The following is a 22003-nucleotide window of genomic DNA, read 5'->3' on the forward strand; positions in this document are numbered from 1 at the left end:
AAGAATATCATATATGGCTACAGATGCTGCAGAGGTGAGCTCCGGGTAGCATGTGTTTGGGAGCCATAGATTTTTGCTCCCCTCCTGGTCTTTCCATTGCTTTGTCTCCTTCCCAGGCAGCTCTGGGCACATAGTGAAGCAAATGTGTCTTCAGACCCCCCCGGGGCCACGTGAAATAATTATTTTGGATCTTTTTGTGAGTCTCGGTCTCAAGACTTTCCTTCATGCACGTACAGTGGGCCCTTGTCCTGCCACACTCTGCCCCTCCGGGGTCTCTCTTCTCCCTCCTGCTGTCGCTCTTCCTCCACCTCTTGTTCTGAGCGTGACCCTGTCTTCTCCAGGCTGCCCTCTCTAAGCCCCAGAATCCTCACCACACCTCACTCAAGCCAAGTAGGAAAGCTTCAGGGTCACCGTGGCTCTGCCCTGACGCTGGCAGCCTGAGACTCCCCCCAGGGAGCCCTCACTCTGAAAAAGTCAGCCTGCAAGGACAGGACAACAGTCTGCACCTGCATGAAATGAGAATGCCGTGTTGCTTTCTGATATAATCATCAGGAAAAGGCATTTTAAAGTCACAGCAACACACGTTCTCTTTTCTGCAAATTTTAACCAAGACCTTCTTCCCACAAAGAGCACACCAACTAAAACCTTCCTATCCAAAGTGTGGTTCGTACACCACCAGCATGGCATTGCCCGAGCACTCGTCAGAGGTAGAGTCCCAGGCCTCACTCCAGCCCGACCGAATCAGAACCTACATTTTAACCAGCCCCCAGGTGACGCATATGTGTGTTAAAATTTGAGAAGCCCAGACTTTAAATACATACGCCTACAGGAGCACACCTCTACGAGCATGTGCACAGTTTAGGTAGGAGCTGGGGAAGATCTGTGCCGCCTGCCTCCCTACCTTCCTCGTGAAAAGCACAGAAAGGAGCCACGGGCTCTGCTTCATCCCTGGAGCCTGCCATTCAGAAGCGGGAGTTCTATAGCGTGATGTACCATGAATAGAAGCAATGCCCTTGAATGGGACATTTGTCTCTAGAGTCTTCCATGGGATGGGGAAGGAGGAGATGCCAGGAGAGAAGGTGTCGTGGGAAAAGTGAGGCCTTGGAGCTGTGCCCTGCAGCAGTGGGTCAGATCCACTCCCTTCCTGGCACCTGTCTGGCCCTCAGCCTCTCCCATTCACTGTTGGCTGAGGAGCCCACTTCCCTCAGTGGCATCAGTTGGAGGGGAATACCTTCAGGGCCTCTTTCAAGCAGAGCTGTCACTTTCGGCCATGTGGACTTCCCTGGTGACACTGTCCTTTGGTCAGAGCCAGGCTTTCTGCCCAACTCTGTGGTTTTGGTCTCCCAGGGGAGGCATCATCTTCTCCATAAAGCACTCACTGGGTCCGTTCCCCAGCCCTGCTGGGCTCCTGCACTGAGCTCTGCAGCCAGGATGAGAGAGCCCTGTGCCCAGTGCCCTCCCCAGGTGTACCCCCACCCGCTCCCTGTGTGCTGGGGTGTGAGGACGCCTGGGCGGTTGTGTGCATAATGATGTTCTCTTCTCCCTCCAATGCTAACCCGTCGGAATTAACAGCAAGCATTCAGAATGAGCGTAAGTGTCCTGCATGCCTCTCTGTGCCTGTGCTTCTGAGAAGTGGGAGGGAGGAATGAGGTGTGAGGTGATACCTGCTCACGTGCCTGGGGATTAGTGGCCTGCTGGGACTTCTGCCGGGGCCTCTTCCCGCCAGAGCTCTGTAGTGAGGTCTCTTACCGAGTGGGAAGGAAGGAATCTTGCCTGCAGCATTCTATTGCTGGGAAAGACAGAGGGGCACATGGTAAGAGCTTGACTCTCAGCTTGGTAAGAAGAAGGTCATTGGATCAAAGCTCATGTGCACCACAGCTGTTTCCCCATCCTCCAGTGGCTGGCACAGGACCCTAGGAAAAAACACTGGCACTTGGGACCTAGAGGGAGAGGATCTGGAAAGTTCTTGGAGACTGAAGCCTCTCTCTGTCCTGGCCTCACCACAGTTTGGCCATTTGTTGAGCCTCCAGGGCTCTGAACACCATGACCCCTAAGTTCTGAAAATCTAGCTGCTTTTTCTTCCTTTATTCATTCAACAAACGTTTATCAAGAACTATTGTCCACTGTGTGTTGTGCTAAGCATTGTCATGTAAAGATGAGTAAACTAAAAGCCCGGCCTTCGGTTTCTCCCCGGAATGCTATGGGAGCTTTTTTGTTTTTGAGATGGAGTCTTGCTCTGTTGCCCAGGCTGGAGTGCAGTGGCGCACTCTCAGCTCACTGCAGCCTCCGCCTCCTGGGTTCAAGTGATTCTCCTGCATCAGCCTCCTGGTAGCTGGGGTTATAGGTGCTTACCACCATGCCCAGCTAAATTTTTTTGTACTTTTAGTAGAGATGGGGTTTCACCATGTTGGCCAGGCTGGTCTTGAACTTCTGACCTCAGACGATCCACCCGCCTTGGCCTCCCAAAGTGCTGGGATTACAAGGTGTGAGCCACTGCACCTAGCCTATGGGATCTTTTTAAAGGGGTTCTTCTTATGCTTAATCTTTGACATCTACCTTCTTTCCTGAGGCATGGCACCATTTAAGGAGCTGGGTCTCTAGAATGGGGCCCTGTTCACCGCCCCCCTGCACCCCACCCACTAGCCTGCTTGCATGTGTGGCTCCTGAAGCACTTCATCTCAGCTGTTCCCCAGGCTGGAACCCAGGGAGGTCCCTGCAGCGCTGACCATGCTCCCTGTGCACTGTTGCAGTGACCCAGCCACCGACCATCACCAAGCAGTCAGTGAAGGATCACATCGTGGACCCCCGTGATAACATCCTGATTGAGTGTGAAGCAAAGGGGAACCCTGCCCCCAGGTAAGTGGAGGGAAAGAGTGCATCGAAGCCACCCGCTTGCTTCTGGGCCTGATGATAACTAAGGCAAATGAGGCAGCTGGGAAATCAGACTTGTCCGTTCCAAAACATTTCCATTAGGCACCTACTAGGTGGAAGGCACAATTTAGGACTAGGAAATCTTGCTGACAAGGAAACTGGGACCAGAAAAGAAGTGGCTTAAGTTCACATCAAAAGCCAGGACCCGATATTCCGTTTTCCGACTTTCCGTGGAACATTCTTTCCCCCACCCTGTGTTCCCATCATCTGCCCTGCTTTTAGCTTATACAAAGTTCCTCTTCCAAGCAAACTCGAGTCTTTCACTCTGAGCTTCTCAGTACCTGTAAATAAGACGTCAACAGACATGAGTTAAAAGCCTGTTGAGCGTCCAGGTTCTGTGTTAGGTTCTGTGACCCACGTTGTCTCGTTCGACTACCTAACAATGCTCTGGGGAAGGACCAATGTCCTTATGAAAAAGAGGAGAAACAGAAGTACAGAGGTTTTAAGTACCTTTTCCAAGGTTACCCAGCTTGAAAGGGGCAGAACCCAGATTTAAATCCACACTTCTGATCCCCCAAGGCCAGATTCATTTCTACTAATGATGAGCATTGGAGACATGGCAGACGTTACGTTATCCACCCCCATCCCCACCCTCAAAGTAGCATCCACAGACTGAGCCTTTCAGGAGCCTCATGCAAGATTCAGACCCAGGCATGACTGGACCCCAATTAGGGTGTGTCTGTCAGCAGGAGAAATGAGGCAGAGAGGAGGCTGCCAGGTGTGCAGTAGCTTTATTCTGGCCTCTTGGGTTCGCACAAGACAGTCTCGAACCCAGAGCTTGAGCCTGGGAACCAGCAAGGGAGTCACCCTGAAGGATCAGTCAGGTACTGGTAACCTCACTTGCTTCTGAGGTTTGGTCTTTCCCCATGGTTCCTTTGCAGGGACAATGACCCTGTGGCACTGGGCAGCCCCTACTGTTCCACGGCTCCTGCTTTCCCTGCTTCTTTTACTTTTTATTTTATTTATATATTTATTTATTTTGAGGTGGAGTTTCACTCTTGTCACCCAGGCTGGAGTGCAATGGTGCCATCTTGGCTCACTGCAACCTCCCGGGTGCAAGTGATTCTCCTGCCTCAGCCTCCTGAGTAGCTGGCATTACAGGCACCCATCACCATACCCAGCTGATTTTTGTATTTTTAGTAGAGACAAGGGTTTCACCATGTTGGCCAGGCTGGTCTTGAACTCCTGACCTCAGGTGATCCGCCTGCCTCAGCCTCCCAAAGTGCTGGGATTACAGATGTGAGCCACCGTGCCTGGCCCCCTCCCTGATTCTTTTACGAATTAGATCATGGGCATCTGAGGATATGAGGCTCTGGCTGCAGCTCCAAGGAGGAGCAGAGGGGGCCATTCTGGTGCTCCTCACCAGGGGCTCAGTTCTACTAGGCTGCCATTTCTTTAAAAGCTGCCACTCTTGGGCCACAGGGCATGGCCACTGCTTTATAATCTATACTCACAGAGCAGGGCACAGATAACCTAAGCCGTTTCACTTTGGCTTTAGAATGGATTATAAAATTAAGGTGGTAGGAGGAGCAGAGATAGCTCCCTGATGTGTTTAGGTTGGGTGGAATATGAATTTAAGTTTGCATTCCTAGTAGGAGGTTGGAAATGTCCTGGGATGGAAGAAGTAGCGGATTCTAGATTCTAAAAATGAAAATCTCTCCTCAATCATGTGTTTAGCATAACCCCCACCCCCGGCCTCCAGCGGCTACTTGAGTATCTATCCCTTAGAGCCATGATTCCCAGCCTTAGCTGGGTAGGAATACTAACACCAGGCCCCTGGCCTGGAGAGTGGGACCTGGGACTCTGCATTTTATAGAGCTCTCCTGCTCGGCCAGGCTGGTACCTATTGGGGCTCAGATGGTTCTTCTGCTCGGACAGGCTGGGACCTGTTGGTATCAGGGTGCCAGGATGGGGCTGAGAGAGGAAATTTTGGCACTGAGCCAGGGACTAGGGATCTGAGATCTGCCTGGACCCCAGAGCCCACCCCATTCGTCTCGGTTGACCCTGCTCCCCACTGTCCACAGCTTCCACTGGACACGAAACAGCAGATTCTTCAACATCGCCAAAGACCCCCGGGTGTCCATGAGGAGGAGATCTGGGACCCTGGTGATTGACTTCCGCAGTGGTGGGCGGCCAGAGGAATATGAGGGGGAATACCAGTGCTTCGCCCGCAACAAATTTGGCACGGCCCTGTCCAATAGGATCCGCCTGCAGGTGTCTAGTGAGTAGCGTGGGGCAGGGCTGAAATGCCCTGCTCGTGGGTAAATGAGGAGTGGGGGGTGTGGAAGGCCATTTCAGAAGGGCTGCCTTTGCCCTTGGCCTGCAGATGCCTTGGTGTTCTCTGTGCTTCTCCCCCAACTCAGAATGATTCCCTGGAAAGGAAGCTTTGGACTTCCTTTTGAAGTTGCTGTCTGCAATAATTTCACTGGCCACTGTGGGGACAGGAGAGGGAAAGGAGTGGAGCCTTTGAAGATGCCTCCCTTCTCCTGCCTCTCAAGGACAGCCCCTGGAGTAGGCTTACCTGTCCTGTCCCTCTCTCTTGCTCCCACCTTGTCCAAGTACCCGCTCTGTTTCTCCTCCTTGCATGCTTGCCTCTGACCCTGCTCCTTGGCCAGGGCCCAGCCATCACCCTCACTTTGTCCTCTTTGTCCACTTCTCTCCAGAATCTCCTCTGTGGCCCAAGGAAAACCTCGACCCTGTCGTGGTCCAAGAGGGCGCTCCTTTGACACTCCAGTGCAACCCCCCGCCTGGACTTCCATCCCCAGTCATCTTCTGGATGAGCAGCTGTGAGTCTTGGGGGCCTGGCGTTGTGTTCATATTTTAACCTTAGGGAGTGGGGTGGGTGTGTTAAATGGGAAGGAGCTTGCCCAAGCTAAAAGACCTTGATTTGTGAGAAGCAGATGCAATGTGGCAACCAGGATGAGAACACACAGGCCCTGCAGAGAGAGGCTGCTTGGGCTTATTTTCTAGCCTGGCTGCTGTGTGATCTTGAACAAGTTGCTTAGCATCTCTGGACCTCAGTTTCCTCTTCTGGAAAAAAAACAGAGCTAATTATAGTACTTGCCTAATAGGATTATTATAAGAATAAATGAGTCAATATGTCCAAAGTGCTTAGAGCAGGGCCAGACACACAGTAAGCACTTGGTAACATGATAATGAAAATGCAGAGCAAGACAGAAGGGATTACGGGAGAAGAGGAGAAATTGTTTTTCCAATTGGCTAATTGAAGGCAGTTGATACCAAACCACCTCTTTCAATTCTTGGCCTGTCTGGATTTACTCTGATTCTCTCTTCTGGTAGGAGGAAGGGTGAATGGGGAATTGAAACCTTTCATAAAGGAGTGATTGGGAGATAGGGTATCTGGAGCAGGGACAGAGTAACATCATTCAGAGATTGTTCTGGCTCAAATTTGGACTGAGGCTCATTCAACCTCTCTGGACCTCAGTTTCTTCCCATGTTTTCGATTTAAATCAAAGGAGAAACATTAACAAAGGTAAATAGAAGACTGCTGTCTCTCTACGTGTCTTCCTGGCTTCCTGTCCTCCCTCCCTTCCTACCTACCTGTCTGCCTCCTCTCCCCCTCCTTCCATCTCTCTGTTCCCATCTGTCCATCCATCAACCTATATCTCCACCTGCCTACCTGCCTGTCATCCATTCTTCTATCCATCCCTGAATTGTTACCAGCCTACTTTGAAAAGAGGCTGCCCTATTGATGAGGCAGCATTGTAAGCTGTTTTGCAGGATGGGCGTGGCTTTGTGCTCAGTCACTGTCTCCCTCTTCCCCCATCACAGTGCATGTTTGTGGGGAAGGCTGTCTGGCCTCATTTGTCAATTCACAGTTGAGCCTCCCCTCCCTCATCTCCCCCACATCACATTCACCACTAAGTTGTGTTTACTCTACCTCCAAAGTAGATCTCAGACCCTCTTCTTTCCCTCCTCATTGACATGTCCCCACCCAGGCCACCATCTGTTTTTCCCTGGGTTACAAGAATTATCCATAGCATGTCTCTGTGGTCTTTCTAAAAATGTGATAGTTGATAGTTTCATTCGTCTGCTTAAAGCCCTTCCGTGACTCCTCCATCACCTCAAAATAATGGTCCAGATCCCTTTCCCTGGCACCCAGTCCCCTTCTAGATCTGGCCCTCTGCCTCTCCAGCCCTCCTCCCACCCCATCCCCTACACCCCTGAGCTATGTGCTTTTAGCCTTTAGCACACACTCTTCCAGCTCCTTAGAAACCTCTTAGCTCCTCTGTCTTCAAGGCTCAGCTTAGGACGCCCTAGAAAGCACTGGGTTCTTTTCTGCAGTTCTTCCCCTTCTAACTGCTGTGTTCTGCTCACCACGCTCCATTGCAATTGTTTATTTATTAATCTGCTGCCTCTTCTACTGAACTGGAAGTTAGCTGAGGGCAGTAACTGTCTTGCTCATCTTCCACCAGCACCTAGCACAGTGCCTGGCACGTAGTAAGCCTGCAGCAAATCAGGAATGGTTTGAAGAGCTGACCAGCCCATTGTGGGGAAGTTGGCATCATTAACCTTGTACTTTAAGAAATGGTGACTTAAAAACAGTTGTGGGGCCGGGTGCGGTGGCTCACGGCTGTAATCCCAGCACTTTGGGAGGCCAAGGCGGGAGGATCATGAGGTCAAGAGATCAAGACCATCCAGGCCAACATGGTGAAACCCCATCTCTACTAAAAATACATAATTTAGCTGGGTGTGGTGGCGTGCGCCTGTAGTCCCAGCTACTCCGGAGGCTAAGGCAGGAGAATCACTCGAACCTGAGAGGCAGAGGTTGCAGTAAGCCAAGATCACGCCACAGCACTGCAGCCTGGGCGACAGAGCAAGACTTCATTAAAAGAAAAAAAAAAAAAAAAAAAAAAAACGGTTGTGGGGATAGGAAGGAGATAGCTGTGAGTAGTCAGCTTGAGGCATATTCTAACAAGCCTGGAAACCTGATGTTTTGGGTTTACATCAGATATAGCACTTGAAATCAAAATATAGTCAGCATTTTCAGCCACTCCAATGATATCATTAATCAAATATTTTCAAATTTTAACATCTTTAAAATTGAAAGGCCTCTTAAAACTGATGGCATACACCGATTGGTATGTATCTTACAGTTACAATCAGTATGCTTTCGTCTTAGAAATAACAAAGGTGTACATTACAATTGATGATTACATTTTTATCAAATGCAGCAAGGCCAAGTTCAGTTTCGTTTAATTCAGCAAACTGTTGAGTGCCTCCTATATGCCGAGTCCTAAGACGGGTGCTGGGGCATAAGGTGAACAGATCATGGTCCCTGCCCTCAGAGTGCTCTCGCTGCTAGCTTGAGAATTTGAACCTTGGGGAGCACCTGAAGGCTTGTGTTCCTTCTGCTGGCCCTGCGGCCGCTCAGATCTTCTGTGATGTGAACAGGGGAGATGGAAGCGTGGTCATAGAACATGGGCATGGTGGGCAGGCACGTCTGCATCTAAAACCCTCCTCTCCTCTCTGCCTTTGCAATGCTGCTTTCTGATCTGTAAAGTGGGAATAAGCCATACTTCAGAGTTGAGAGGATTAGACCAAATAATGTCAAGCTCCTGGTCGCCGCCCGACCCCTGTAAGTTTTCTATCACCAGGACTGTAGTGGTGATGATTACCGTTATTACTACCAACCTGCTGCTGCCCTCTGCTTTCTCACAGCCATGGAGCCCATCGCCCAAGACAAACGTGTCTCTCAGGGCCATAATGGAGACCTCTACTTCTCCAACGTGATGCTGCAGGACATGCAGACCGACTACAGTTGCAACGCCCGCTTCCACTTCACCCACACCATCCAGCAGAAGAACCCCTTCACCCTCAAGGTCCTCACCAGTAAGTGCAGCCCCTGCTCGGGGCTGGGGGCCAGGGAAAGAAGCCCACTGACCCCACCCAGCCCTGGGTACCTGAGTCTAGGGGAGACTTGTCCTTGACGCTGACCTAGAAATCCTCCCAGCTCATGGTGCCCGAGCCACTTCCGCTGCTCTTTAAATGGTATCTCTTGATTGTGAAACCTTGAGTCACACTTGGTCCTACGCTAAGTCAATGCTTCTCAAACTCTGGTGGGAATCAGGATCACCGTCGAACTTGGCAGCGTTCCAGCCTATCACACCTCAACAGCCCTGCGCCTTTTTGTTCTTTATAAACCCTCCAGGTCGTTCAGATGCACCCCAGAGTTTGAGAACCACTGCTTCCAGTGGTCATCTAGAGCCCCTCTCAGGACACAGCTTGATTATTTCTTTTATTTCTTCTCGTTGCTTGGTTATCTTTATTTCTGCAAGAAACCCATAGCAGAAAATATGAAAATTAGTGGAGACACCAAAATAAAATTTATTTGATTCTGAAATACGTGTATGCAGAACCATATGGAATCCTATGTTTGTAAGTTGCAGGCTTATGTTTTAGTTTTGTTTGTTTTCGTTTCTATTCCATGATTCTCTTTGGCTGGCACAAAAGCAAATCAGCATTTCCTGACCCATTATAGCGTTGGTGGCTCTTCCTGGAGGCGAGAGAGAAGCTCAGTGAGAGGTGTTCTTCTTGGCAAGGACAAGGCAGCCTAGAGCTTTGGCTGCAAAGTCTCAGTGGAAGTCGTCTGTGTTGATGTACACCATGGATTTGTAACATGCCTTCCATAAAGGAGCCCCCCAAAAAACAGACCTTAGTCTGGCTCAGGCTGTGAGCGTTGTTTTCGATGCTCTGGACAGTGAGGATTTTTGGGGAGACCAGTAGAGAGCACCACGTGGGTGCTGGCAGTTTGCAAAGGTCAGAGAAAATAGGCTGACCCTGGCTTCCTGGAGCCCTTGCAGGGGTGGTGAATGATGGCTCCCGGGTGGGTGTGGTTCGGGAGAGATCACATCTCATTCAGGACAGGTAGTGGTTATGACCACTGGTGTTCTCTTCTTCCTCCCCCGTCCCTGCTGACGACAGAGGCAGGTGGTCCTAAGACCCGACACAGCCCCACGCTCCATTTCCACCACGGCACAGAGGTGGATCCACAGGGAAGCAGCTTCCTTCTTTTCTCCCCTTCTCATGTTTTTCTTTTGTTTTTTTTCTTTGATCTCTTCATTTTCTTCCTTTTCCTTTTTGACTTCTTTATTTCTCCTCTCTCTTTCTTTTTCTTTCTTTTCCCTCTCTCTGTTCTCTTAGAGCCTCATTCTACCCTCCTCTAATCACCTCCTCCTGCCTCAGCGGTGTCCCCATGCACTGATCTGAGTTGCTGCTGGGCTGCCGAAGGTGGTGGCCGGCAGGATTGCCTGACACCTGCAGCAAGCCCCTCACATTGCTGGCAGGGCGACCTGGCCTCACTCTGCTTGCTCCCCTGTCCCTGGCTTTCTTACTCCTGACCCAGGTCCAGGGAGATCCCTTGGAGGAGAAAGTTGGTTTGTCTGCAGTGCCTCTTTGGTGCTCATCAGGGTGACTGCCTGCCAGCTGGCCGGGCTATGAAGGACAGTGTGGTCTGCCCAGGACCTCAGAGTGGCCTCAGCAGCCAGGAGAGGACTAGCATCATTGGCAGGAGGAAGAGCAGGGATGTCAAGAACAGGATAAGATGCTCGCTGAGTGGAACCTAGACAGCAATCATGTCCCCACCGGGGCCCCTCACTCCTTGCCTGGACGACGCTGGAAATCAGCCTGCTTCTTTTGGAACCGAGTCAGTTGACCTTCTGCCATCCTGGACAGAGCCCATCACTGTCACATAGAGTAGAGCAGAGCCAAGAGATTGAGATGGTGAAGAGTCTTCCTCTGTAGAATTAACTAACTTCCTCTGCAGTTAGAGATTTCAACAACATGTAGAAGTTGGACTTTCCAGAAACACCCTTTTCTCTACCAGAGGAGACAAGGGATATTTGTTAATGTTTCATTTCTGGGTCCTCTATTCCACTGAAAACTCTTTGCTCCAAATGACGAGAAACCCCCTAGGTGATTGGAACAGAGCCCCATCAGCTTCCTGGAGTTCTCCCAGGGGCAGCTCTGGCTGGGAGCAAGTTCTGGGCATCTGAGCCAGCCCAGAATTGGGCACAGTTGCTTAAAATAGCACAGTGGGGCTCTCTCTCTGCTTTCCTGTCTGGAGAGGACACAGGCTTTCTCTTGTACCTTCTGAACCAGGTCTGGGGTGGGAGGCAAAGCAGTCAAGCAGGGCCAGCTTCAAAGGCCCTATTCTCACCAGGCGCTCCCATCACAGTTTGCCCATTTGGGAAGAAATAAATCTCATCACGTCCCATTTTTATTATTTGCATTGAAGGAAGTTGACAATGGTATATAATGCAAAATACTGGGTAATCTGAAATCATTTTTAAAACCTGGGACGTCATCAGAGATAAGCAGTAGAGTTGGGCTCCGGAGCTGGGCCCGTCCCACTTTGCCCACGCTGTAACAGGTGCCGGCTGCCTCCTGATGCAATAAGAGGCAACTGTGGGAAGAAAGGAGGGTCCTCCTGAGGCAGACACCGGAGCACCACCCCTCCTTCCCGCTAATGTCTACATGACATTCTTGGAGTAATTCACAAACCATGAGGTCAGTTCTGAGCGTGGGCTACTTCTCTAGAGAGATAGGTTGCATTTCACCTGGTGGCATGGGAGCATGAAGGAAGGGTTCTGTCATCTGTGTGTGCCACCATCCTCTCCCAGGAGAGGAACAAAGTTGCCTCCCAAGCCCAGCTGCATCCCCCAGCTGCCCCTGGGCCACCCCATCTCTTCATTCCATCGTGGATTAGTTTCCTGCCTAGCTCCAGATGGACCCAAGCAGACTTCCCAAACGGGCTGGGTCTTAAGAGAGAGTTTAGGATAATGAAAATCTTTCTACCAGGTGGTAAGCAGATTTGGGATGCAAGGCAATCCAGTCCCAGAAAAGAATTCTCATACCTCTTGCAACTAGTTGTAATGGGATTGGATCTGCCGTCAAATATGCAAATGTTCTGGCAGAGCCCCTGTCCTCCCTCAGGTGGTTGGACCGTGTTGTGGGCTCCTCAGGGCCATCTGCTTGGCTTCCAGTCAACTGCACCCCACCCCGTATTCGTACTGTTACAATTTGAACCCAGTCGCTGGAAGGGAACGGAGGGAGAGAGGGAGAAGCTACTTTAGGGTGCTGTCGTGATTATGTGTCCTGTTCCGAAATGTCTTTCTCACTAAGGAGTAAACGCCCAAGGGTTTGAATTACCTAACACTGGAACTGAAGCCACTGATCTTGCTCCATAAGGAATGTCTTCAATCCTGCGTAGTCTAGAGAGCTTTGAACCTCCAGAATGTTCAGCAGGACTTTCCTAGTCCAAAGTGTAGAACTCAGCTTGCACTTTCTGCTGCCCCAAACTCCATTTCTGAATTCTAAAGCCTGAACCTCAGCCATGCTCTCCCCACCTCACTGAACCACTCCCAGCATCTTCATAAGGAGGACTTTCTGCCAACAGGGACATCTCCAAGATCGTAGTGGTGCCCACCTGGTCAGACTCCAGTGACACGTGTTGCTGATTGCGGCCAGGGCCCCTTGCCCCACCCTTTAGGTCAATGACTTCCTCCCATTTACCGCCAACCCCCTGCAGCTTAGCTTCTGCCCAGGCAGGACTTTGCTCTTCCCCAGAGCTCACTAACAGTCCTTTCTCCTTAGCTGCTCCAAGAGCTGGCCTGACCCAGAGTCCTGGGAACTGAGGACTTTGATAAGAAGGAGTTGTTCAAAAGACGGCTACAGGACACCACTAATCCGTCTCTCATTTGTTTGAAAATATAGCAGGACCAAATAATTAAAAGTTCAAGCCTAATTTTTTTAATTTAAAAAAAAAGCCTTATTTTATTGTTGCCTTCTTTCGCAGGATTTAACCTTGTTCTTCCCTTTCGTGGGCTGTTTCTGTTGCTTGTTCTTCACCGCGCGCACCGCCTTTCCAAATATGCCGTGTCTTTCCTTTGCAAAAGAGCCACTGCTGCCCTCCTCGGTTGTTTTCGTGGCTTTGCATTTGTTTTTGATCTCCTTGTTTATGCCTCTGTGACTTCTCCGTGGCCTCCTGTTTGCTCACCCTCTTTTGTTTATTACAGACCACCCTTATAATGACTCGTCCTTAAGAAACCACCCTGACATGTACAGTGGTGAGTGGCAGCGGTAACCTTGGGAGTAACTTTGCCTGTGCTAACCCCAGTTTGCCTAACTTGACTGATACCACGTCATTAACTCCTGCTGGGTGGCAGCTGGCCCAGCCGGGGTGCCAAGGTGACACCTCCAGCAGGCTGCCAGCCAGGAGGAAGGTGGCCAGTGTGGGGGTTCGAGGTGGCTCACCTGGTGGTGTGGTCTCCTCTAACAGGCATGCCTGAAGTTGCTGAATTCTCAACAAGTTGTCCAAACCAGGCTAGGACTTCAAAAGAACTTCCTGAAAAGCAGAATTTTTTACTGAAAAGTAGCAGCTTAGGAATCAGGGATGGATGGATGGAGAATATCTTAGAATAGGTGAGTTCCATAGTGAAGAGGAGACAGGAAGTCTGGTTCCTATTGGTAGCTGAAAGAACACAGAAAGATTGTTAGTGTGTTCAGTTAACTCTTAAGTGTCTGGATAGGAATTGCCTCTTTGTAGTCCCACCTTAGTTACTGGGAGTACCATTTCACAGCGAAGTCCCATGTCTCTTTAAAATTCATCTGGGCAATAGGAGTAAGAGTCCAGCTCTGAGTTCTCTTTCAAGATGAGTATAAACGAGGTGAACCCATCCACTGCACCCTCTCACCTGGGCCTCTCCTCTTCTCTGGTAGTGCATGCAAATCCAGTGCCCACCAGTCCACACCTGCGGGGCGTGGAACAATTACAATGAGGCATGGCTCTAACTCATCACACAGCTGGTAGCTCAGTCTGATTAATAGGGTAATTGGCTATTTCCACACCTGAGTTACCCCTCACCATGGCTCAAGAATGCCTTATTTTCCCTAAGCAGCCAGAGGCACCATCATTTGCTGGCTCTGGTGAGGCAGCTGGCTCCCATCATTAGTTATGCCTCAGACGCTGAGGCTGCAGGTCCCCAAGGGACCTCATTGTGGTCTGAAACAGATAGCAAGTGTCTGCACTGTGATGTGCTAATATAAAGGATGATGAGTGACTAGAGCAGGGGATGGGATGAGGGAGCGGGAGCCAGGGACAGAGGCAAAGGCTCTAACTTGGCACCAAGCAGCTAGAACCACACTGAGATCCTGCCAAAGAGATTTACTACCCAAGGATGCAGGGGACCTTGGTTGGATTCTGAGCATCATTTGTTTTCAAGATAATGTGGCCAACCACTATTGTGTCAAGAGCCCCAGAGCTCTGGTATGGAATGGGCCTTGTTCTAAATTGGATTCCTGGTAATCTGTTATAGGAAGTATTCTGTAAGCTGGAGTGTCTCAGAGCCAGAAGGTCCCTTAGAGACCATCTGGTCTAAGTTCCTCACTTCGTGTACAATAAGCCATGCAGAGGAACATACACATAGAGTTGTTTTATCAATGGAATAAATTTGAGTGATTCCAGCCACTTAAACCAGTTTGTGACCATTGATCAAACAATTATTGCAAGAGAATGAGTGGGAGTAATGAGATCCATCCAGGACTATGAAACAAGCAAAGCTTGCGTGAGTTCACGTGGAGACTGACCCCTTGTCCTCAATCCAGGGGAGGACAGAGCTGACCTAAGTATGAAGCTGCTGGAAAGGATATAAAGTCAAAGAGACACATTTTGAACAGAAGACAGCTAGGCTGATGCTTCTAGCAAGAAATCACAGAGACAAACAAAGGAGGATGACTTCTTTCTGGAGTGCAGGCATCTGGACAGACTTGATGAAAAGTGCCCAGTGCATCTCTCCATTTGGCTCTGAAATATGGCATGTCTCTTTTGTAGCAAGGGAGCCACTCCCTACTTCTATTTTGTTTTAGTGGTTTCTAGAGTGGGTTGGTATCCTCTGAACATTGCCAGGTGCCCCCTGACCTGCTGAGTGGCAGGAGAATCTGGTCTGAGAGTATAACTTGCCACTTAGGATTCACCCAGGTGAAGAGACCAGGTAGTTAAGAGTATGTGCTCTGAGCTAGACTGCCGTGAATTAAATCTAGGGTCCAGGACATACCATTGAGTGAAGCTGGGCAAGCCATTTAGTGTCTCAACTTTAATGTCCTCATCTGCCAAATGGATGTATTACCTGCCTCAGAGGATTGTTGTGAAGGTTAAACAGGATAATGTGCTTATGGCTCCTAGTATGTGTTAGGTACATTATCGATACTTAACAAATATTACCCATTATTGGTTTTAAAGGGAATGGTTTAGTGTTGACTGTATTCTGGATCATTCTTCTATGCTTCCCAAATTAAGAAAGACACAGAGAACTTGAAGAGAAGCCAAGGGGAGAAAAGCAGGTGCAATTACAGGAAGAAAGTACTATAGAGGGAGAAACTGTAGGGCAGACCAGAGAAACAGAAGCTGTTCAGCTCCTCAGCTGTGCTGAGAACTGCGTAAGAAAAAAGGCTCCAACTACTGCCTATGGGATTTGGGTTAGACTTACGGAAGAAATTTCCTGGCACTGAAAGGTATCAAATGTTACTAGGCAAAGAGTTTTTCCTATATTCTGGGGTTGTTTGGTCAGCCATTCCTAGAGCCAGAGAGGTGGACGAGCTGCCAAGAATCTGGCCCCATAAATCTCTGGTTCTCAATTCCGAGAATCGAAAGCAGCAAAGCTGTCTGGATGTAGGATCCAGATGCCCCTAAAAGCTCTTTTTGGCAGAGGTCCTCGGATACGTCTGATCCATTGAACCCTCTTGTCCTGCTAACACATAGCACTTGACAGAGGGGGGCAGCTAAGGTTGTCAGCAGTCTTAATTTTATTTTTTTTTTATTTTTTTTTTATTTTTTATTTTTTTTTTTTAATTTTATTTTTTTTTTTTTTGAGACGGAGTTTCGCTCTTGTTACCCAGGCTGGAGTGCAATGGCGCGATCTCGGCTCACCGCAACCTCCGTCTCCTGGGTTCAGGCAATTCTCCTGCCTCAGCCTCCTGAGTAGCTGGGATTACAGGCACGCGCCACCATGCCCAGCTAATTTTCTGTATTAGTAGAAACGGGGTTTCACCATGTTGACCAGGATGGTCTCGATCTCTTGACCTCGTGATCCACCCGCCTCGGCCTCCCAAAGTGCTGGGATTACAGGCTTGAGCCACCGCGCCCGGCAGCAGTCTTGGTGTTTCCTCCAAAGAGATGATCAAGAGATTTTTCACTGAACCTTTAAGGCCAACATGGTCGAGGCATTGTCATCTCCTGTTGTCTGCTAGCTGACCGTATTCCCCCAGAAACCCATGAGCTCACTCTGAGCCACAGCTTATGAGAGCAGGAGAGGACTGGCTGTCCTTGGGCAAGAAGTCAGATGGGCCTGCAAGGGAAGCTCTTCCTGAACCCACACAGAAATGAGCTTTAGCAAATGGACTCTGAGTTTGATCAAGCATGAGGTCACACTCCACTCTGACGATCAAGGCGAATAACCAATATATCTTCAGGTGGACAGGCTCTCCAGGGATCCTGCCTCCATGATGAAAAAGAGTGTCCCATCATAAGATGAGACAGTCGTCTGCCACCATTTAGAGTTTCATCTATTAATCACCATTGTCTTAGAGTCTTCCTGTCTCTACCTCTCCAGGGAAGAAAATTAGACACCGTCTTTGAAAACAATGGCTCTCAAAGCCAGCAGCTATGTTAACCTTCCTAAATTTTCATATGAGTTCCTCCTACTGCAATTGACTACATTTCTTCCTAACCTTTCCTTTAGGGCCAGCCATCTCATTCCTTAATGACATTGTGTCCCCCAAGTCTTCCTCAAGTTTTCCATGCCTTTAAGAATCCAACTGAGGTGCCTTTAGAGCTGCTGAATTCCCTCCTCAGCTTCTTTTTCTCCAGCTTGGGCCTGAGTTTTTTTAATAACCACTGAGGAGAGATGGGATCTTAACTGAGACAGTGAGAATAGTAAAACATAGTGGAAGAATTTCACCAGAGCAGCTCACCAAGACAAAAATATCTTTCTCCTTTACCTCTTATGCCCTTGGGTTCTCTTTGGTTTGAATAAGAAAGATATTCCCGAAGCTGACTTGTCAGAAGCAGAACAAGTGGGATGCCCATCGGTAGACAGAGAGGCAATGTGGAGTGGGTGGAACGCACACATTTTTGGTGCTAAATGGCCCAGAATCCAAAACGTAAGTAGGTTGTAACCTCGGGCAAGTCTGTTTACTGAGCCTCAGTTGCCTCTGCTGAAAGTTGGGATGCAACCCTACAGGTTTGCTGTGAGGATTAGGCATAAATGGTGTGGGCTGAGCTGCCAGCACAGTGCACGTCCCCTAGCAAACGCTCACTGAATGGTGGCCCTGGTTATGACCGCTGACTTTTAGGATGCCCTTCCCCTTCTTTGAACTTTGGCTTGTTTCCAGTAGCTTCTCCTTTAGGATAATTCTATTGTTGCTAGCCCACATCCCACAGATGCAATATTGCTATAACCTTTTTATAGTCACAGCTACAGCGTGTCAAGCACCCACAGCGGGACTCTGTGCCAAATTTTCCTCTTTCCTGTCTTTATTGCTTTGCTGGGTTGTGTGTGCTTGTGGTGTCGCATGTTATGGTGTGAATTAAATGTCCATAGGGTCACAGATTGGTTTCTGCAGATTCTGTCCTGGTGTGGAAGGAGTATGATGACTGAGCTGGGACCCCTTCCACATAATCCCAGGGTTCCCAGCTCTCGACGGAGCCACCAACCTGACAACAGAGCCTTCTGCCCTCGAGTCTCCTTTCCTCGTCATTCCCCGACCTCATGTTGTCATGGTTGTTTTGGTGATTCTGTGACGGTGGGTGGGAGGAAACTGTTGGTGTCGGGCTTCCTTGGTGCAGAGAACTGGACGCTACAAGAGCTATAGAAATAGGTGATAACCCATTAACCATATAACGGATTAACCCCTTCAGTAGTCACGTTGTAATGTGTGACGGTGGGACAGGTGAGGCTTCCACAGAAGGAGAAATAATATGGGTAAATCGCTGCCTTCTTTGTTCTCTTCTTCCCCTTCAATCCATTCATCCCATAAACCTTCGTTGAGCCCTTGCTGTATGCCGTGTGTGGTACCATCAGCCTAGTTTCCCTCTGCATGTTTCATACTTTCTTCTCCTGACAAAAAGATGAAATTGAAGCAAACTCTATGAATTGCACTCCCCCAGTGCCAAGGGAGAGAGTCGAGTGCCCCAGAACAGGAGCCCCGCTGGTGCAGCCAGGCCCCAGAAAACCCAGCACGCTCCATTAGGATGCACCAGCTACACGGGGGTAAAGGCCCCCCGCACTCTCCTCACTCTGCCAGCACCGATTAAACTGTGGATAAGTGCCTTCATCCCCACCCCAGGCGTCTCTGAGGCCTCCCAGCTCCTGGCAGCTCTGCCTCCCCTCCGTCTCTCCCTTGTCCAGCTGAGTCGAAGACCGCATTAAACCCATGGGTGGGCTCAGCTTCTATTTTTGTTTTTAGCCATTCTTGTGTACGATCATACGCCTTGGCCAGGAGGTACCTCGTCCAGTTTCCCTTTTGCCTTGGGGTTTCTGGATAGAAAATTCTTGTTCTTTTCCCTTCCATCTTACCCAGTCCCCTAGAGCTACACAAAGAGCTCTGGGGAAAGAGGTAAGTCTTGGGGAAGGTGGGTGGGCCCATGCTGGCATGACCCTTCTACAGAGAAACAGCCATCCTGAAAATGCCAATCTCCGCCAGCCACCTGGCCTTCAAGACCTGCATGAATCTCATTGATTTCAGACCCATGATTGCTCCAGCCTAGTTGAATTGTAGATCACCTCCTCCAACTTGGTGGCCACTTTTCTCTCACCCCCTCCCCCAGCAGCTCATATGTAATTACTACTCCCCTTCCCTGCCATCTTCCCCCAGTCATTAGTGAGGAGGCAGAATGGTCCCAGCGTGATTTCCTGTCATCTCTGCTCATTAATTCTCTCCATGTCTTTGCTAAGCCATTAATAACTCTCCCTGCATTTCTGATTGTTTGTGCGGGCTTTGTGACTCCATCCCAGAGCCTTGTTTTCAGGGTCCCAAAGAGCAAGTTGTCTGTGCTGTGGCCCCAGTACATGCCTTCTCTGCTTCCGGATCCCTGCCTGGGGAGAAGGACCGCTGCTGAGATGGCCTGCCCTGGGGCCCACATAGTGGCCTCTGGGATCCCAACACAAGCTGCTCGGGAGTAGATCTCTCACTGCTCAGACAGCCACTCCCCATTGCAGGGAAGGGGAGATGCCCTGAACCCAAGGGAAGCTGGGCTCCTCTGGGCAGATCCTTTCAGTGCCTAGAGCTTCTCTCACTCGTGCTGGTGGGGCTGAGGAGCCCTGAGCTTCCTAACACACCTCACTTAATGCCGCCCAGGTCCTTGGGGTGGTTTCAGCGGGGAGGATCTGGCAGGGGCCGTGATGCCATTTCTTTCAAGCCTGACAGCGTTGGCCTAGCGGGGTCCACCCTAAGGAGGCTCACGGAAGTTTATTCTCTCCTGTTTCAGCCCGAGGAGTTGCAGAAAGAACACCCAGCTTCATGTATCCTCAGGGCACCGCGAGCAGCCAGATGGTGCTTCGTGGCATGGACCTCCTGCTGGAATGCATCGCCTCCGGGGTGTACGTGCGGTTTGCAGCCCCTCCTCTAGCCACCCTCCAGGAGGATGGGGATGGGAGTTTGTTCATGCTCTTGTTAATGCCACATTTAGGGGCATACCGGTAGTACAGCAAAAAGAGACGCAAACAGCTCCTAGTGAGCAGGGTGTTGCAAACCACAGTCATCTCCATCCCATTCGGCCATCTCTGTTTCGGATAATGAGGAAGGAGGGTGGTTAGGCATCCCGTATATGCGTTAGGATCTCGTGAGGCCTTAGCTAAGCCGTCAGGCTCTCTGTACAGGAAAGACCAACTCTTAGAGGACATGCATCCTCCTGGGCCCAAGTACACTTTTAGGCCACCTGGGTGTCCCCCGCGCAGAGAAGAGGAGAAGGGCCACATTCAGTGATAAGTTTTTTGTTTTCTGCTTGGTACCTCTCCTAGCCCGACACCAGACATCGCATGGTACAAGAAAGGTGGGGACCTCCCATCGGACAAGGCCAAGTTTGAGAACTTTAATAAGGCCCTGCGTATCACCAATGTCTCTGAGGAGGACTCCGGGGAGTATTTCTGCCTGGCTTCCAACAAGATGGGCAGCATCCGGCACACGATCTCGGTGAGAGTAAAGGGTACGTTGTGTGTATTTCTCATTATGATTATTTTGCCAACCCTGAACACCATGCCCGCCCTTCTCTCTGAGGGTGGTTGGGGGCAGAGTGAGTGGGGGAGACTCCCCGTGCACTGGTCAGTGGCAATGGCGATCTGCCACGGATGTTGTCACTCAGTGGACGTGAGAGGATGTGTGCATGCCAGTGCATGGGGCAGGGGGTGTGAAGGGAAGGAGGTCCACCCTCACCATCACCCAACTCTCCTTGGTGCCAGCGCTCCCTCAGCAGGTGAATTTCCTCCCACAGCCCGTTTGGATCATTCCCAGAGCCTTTTTTTTCCTTTCATTTTGCATTCCCGTTCGTGATGTGTCGCGTGAGCCTATGCTGTCTGTGTACTTTTGCATGATGCTGTGCTGCTTTTTAAAACTGGAGAGTCCTCATGGCCAAAATGATTTTTTGAGATCACTTCCTTCCCCTCAAAGCAAAGAGGGCCCACCTGAGTGACTGCAGCCACCAGCGCACACGCCATCATGGGTCCCAGCCATATGTGGCAGGCTGCTCTGGTCACTGTTTTGCCTTGGGCCACACGGATGGTTGAGATGATGAGATCTGAGACCAGAGGACAGGAACTCTCTTAGCATGCAGTCAGTGGATCTGTGACCTTGGTTTCAGCATCATACACACACTAGGGAGTTCTTAGACTTTGGGGGGTGAGGGTGGGTATCAAGATCATTGAGAATCTGATCGGAAAGGCTCACTTCTCAGAAAAATCCACATTTCCACATATTAATAAAATTGTCCAAACAATTGAACAAGGTGGCCAGCTAAGAACTGCTCTAACCAAAGTTCAGTGCCTAAATGAATGAATATAAGACTTACCCTAAATGGTCTGAGCTTGCAAAACAGAGACCCAGAGGGACCAACCTGGTGCCCACTTTACCACCTTCCCTGGCAGTAGAGCTGTCAGATGTACACTGCAAACACTGGTGACCTCTAAAAGTATTTGCCACCCAGGCCTCCTGTGAGGATTCTGATTTAGTAGGTCTGAGACAGGCCCTAGCATCCCTTTTTTAAAAAAAGCTCTTCAGGGGATTCTAATGAGCAGCCCCAGTTTAGAACTATTGTTCTGTGAACTTAGAATAGACAGATCAGCATCTGTGAGCCAAGCCAGCCAGATACAAGCTGGACCAAGTTATCCCTATGAGGACAAGCTCTGGGGCAGGTCGTGAGTGCCTGGTGCTGGGACCCAGGGGCTCCTACATACTAGAGGGAGACTGCTTGGCTTCTTCTGCTGGTCCCATGCCATCTAACTCCCCTTCCTGTGCCCGTCCTTGTCTTCCAGCTGCTCCCTACTGGCTGGACGAACCCAAGAACCTTATCCTGGCTCCTGGCGAGGATGGGAGACTGGTGTGTCGAGCCAATGGAAACCCCAAACCCACCGTCCAGTGGATGGTGAATGGGGAACCATTGCAATGTGAGTAGCTGCTGTCCCATCTGTCATCTCTCTCCTGTCAAAGGCTTCATATCCTTGTCACTGTAGCCAGCGCTGGTCACACTAAATGATCAGGAAAAGAGAAGCCCACTGGCGGCTGTTTCTCAGCTGCCCATCTCTTCGGACATCTCAAGAGGCAGGAAATCTACCCTATCTTTGTGCCTGAGGACAGGAGGCCTGGAGCTCTGTGGTCATATTCCCATGCTTAAGGGATTTCTGCTCCCTTGGGGATTTTTAAATCTCTGCTTTCTTCCCCTGAACAACTTCAGAGCCCAGTTGATGGCCTGGGGACTGTGGCTGTATCTCTGGGGGTTTGGGCTCTGAATGACAGCTGGGGCTTGGAAGGTAGAGTAGAGCTCAGTAACCCATTGTTGGTTACT

At 50.0% G+C, this 22003-nt stretch overlaps 1 protein-coding gene across 28 annotated transcripts in view; it reads left to right on the plus strand.

Moving 5' to 3' along the window:
* Nucleotides 1–22003, plus strand: part of NFASC (neurofascin) — a 201811-nt gene that overhangs the window by 126902 nt on the left and 52906 nt on the right. For 10 of the 28 annotated variants that reach the window (XM_012459382.2, XM_012459383.2, XM_064360272.1 and 7 more), the window contains 8 exons: nt 2751–2856; nt 4956–5152; nt 5595–5717; nt 8614–8784; nt 12969–13019; nt 19436–19547; nt 19968–20152; nt 21474–21605. In XM_012459382.2, coding sequence (XP_012314805.2) covers nt 2751–2856; nt 4956–5152; nt 5595–5717; nt 8614–8784; nt 12969–13019; nt 19436–19547; nt 19968–20152; nt 21474–21605 — 1077 coding nt within the window. Of the gene's footprint in view, nt 1–1572; nt 1591–2750; nt 2857–4955; nt 5153–5594; nt 5718–8613; nt 8785–12968; nt 13020–19435; nt 19548–19967; nt 20153–21473; nt 21606–22003 lie in introns of all 28 variants that reach the window. The other 18 variants (XM_012459371.2, XM_012459359.2, XM_012459373.2 and 15 more) reach the window with 3 other exon arrangements.

The sequence above is a fragment of the Aotus nancymaae genome, unplaced genomic scaffold (genome assembly GCF_030222135.1).
Source record: "Aotus nancymaae isolate 86718 unplaced genomic scaffold, 86718_ANA_hifiasm-v0.15.2.pri h1tg000039l, whole genome shotgun sequence".
NCBI lineage: Eukaryota > Metazoa > Chordata > Mammalia > Primates > Aotidae > Aotus > Aotus nancymaae.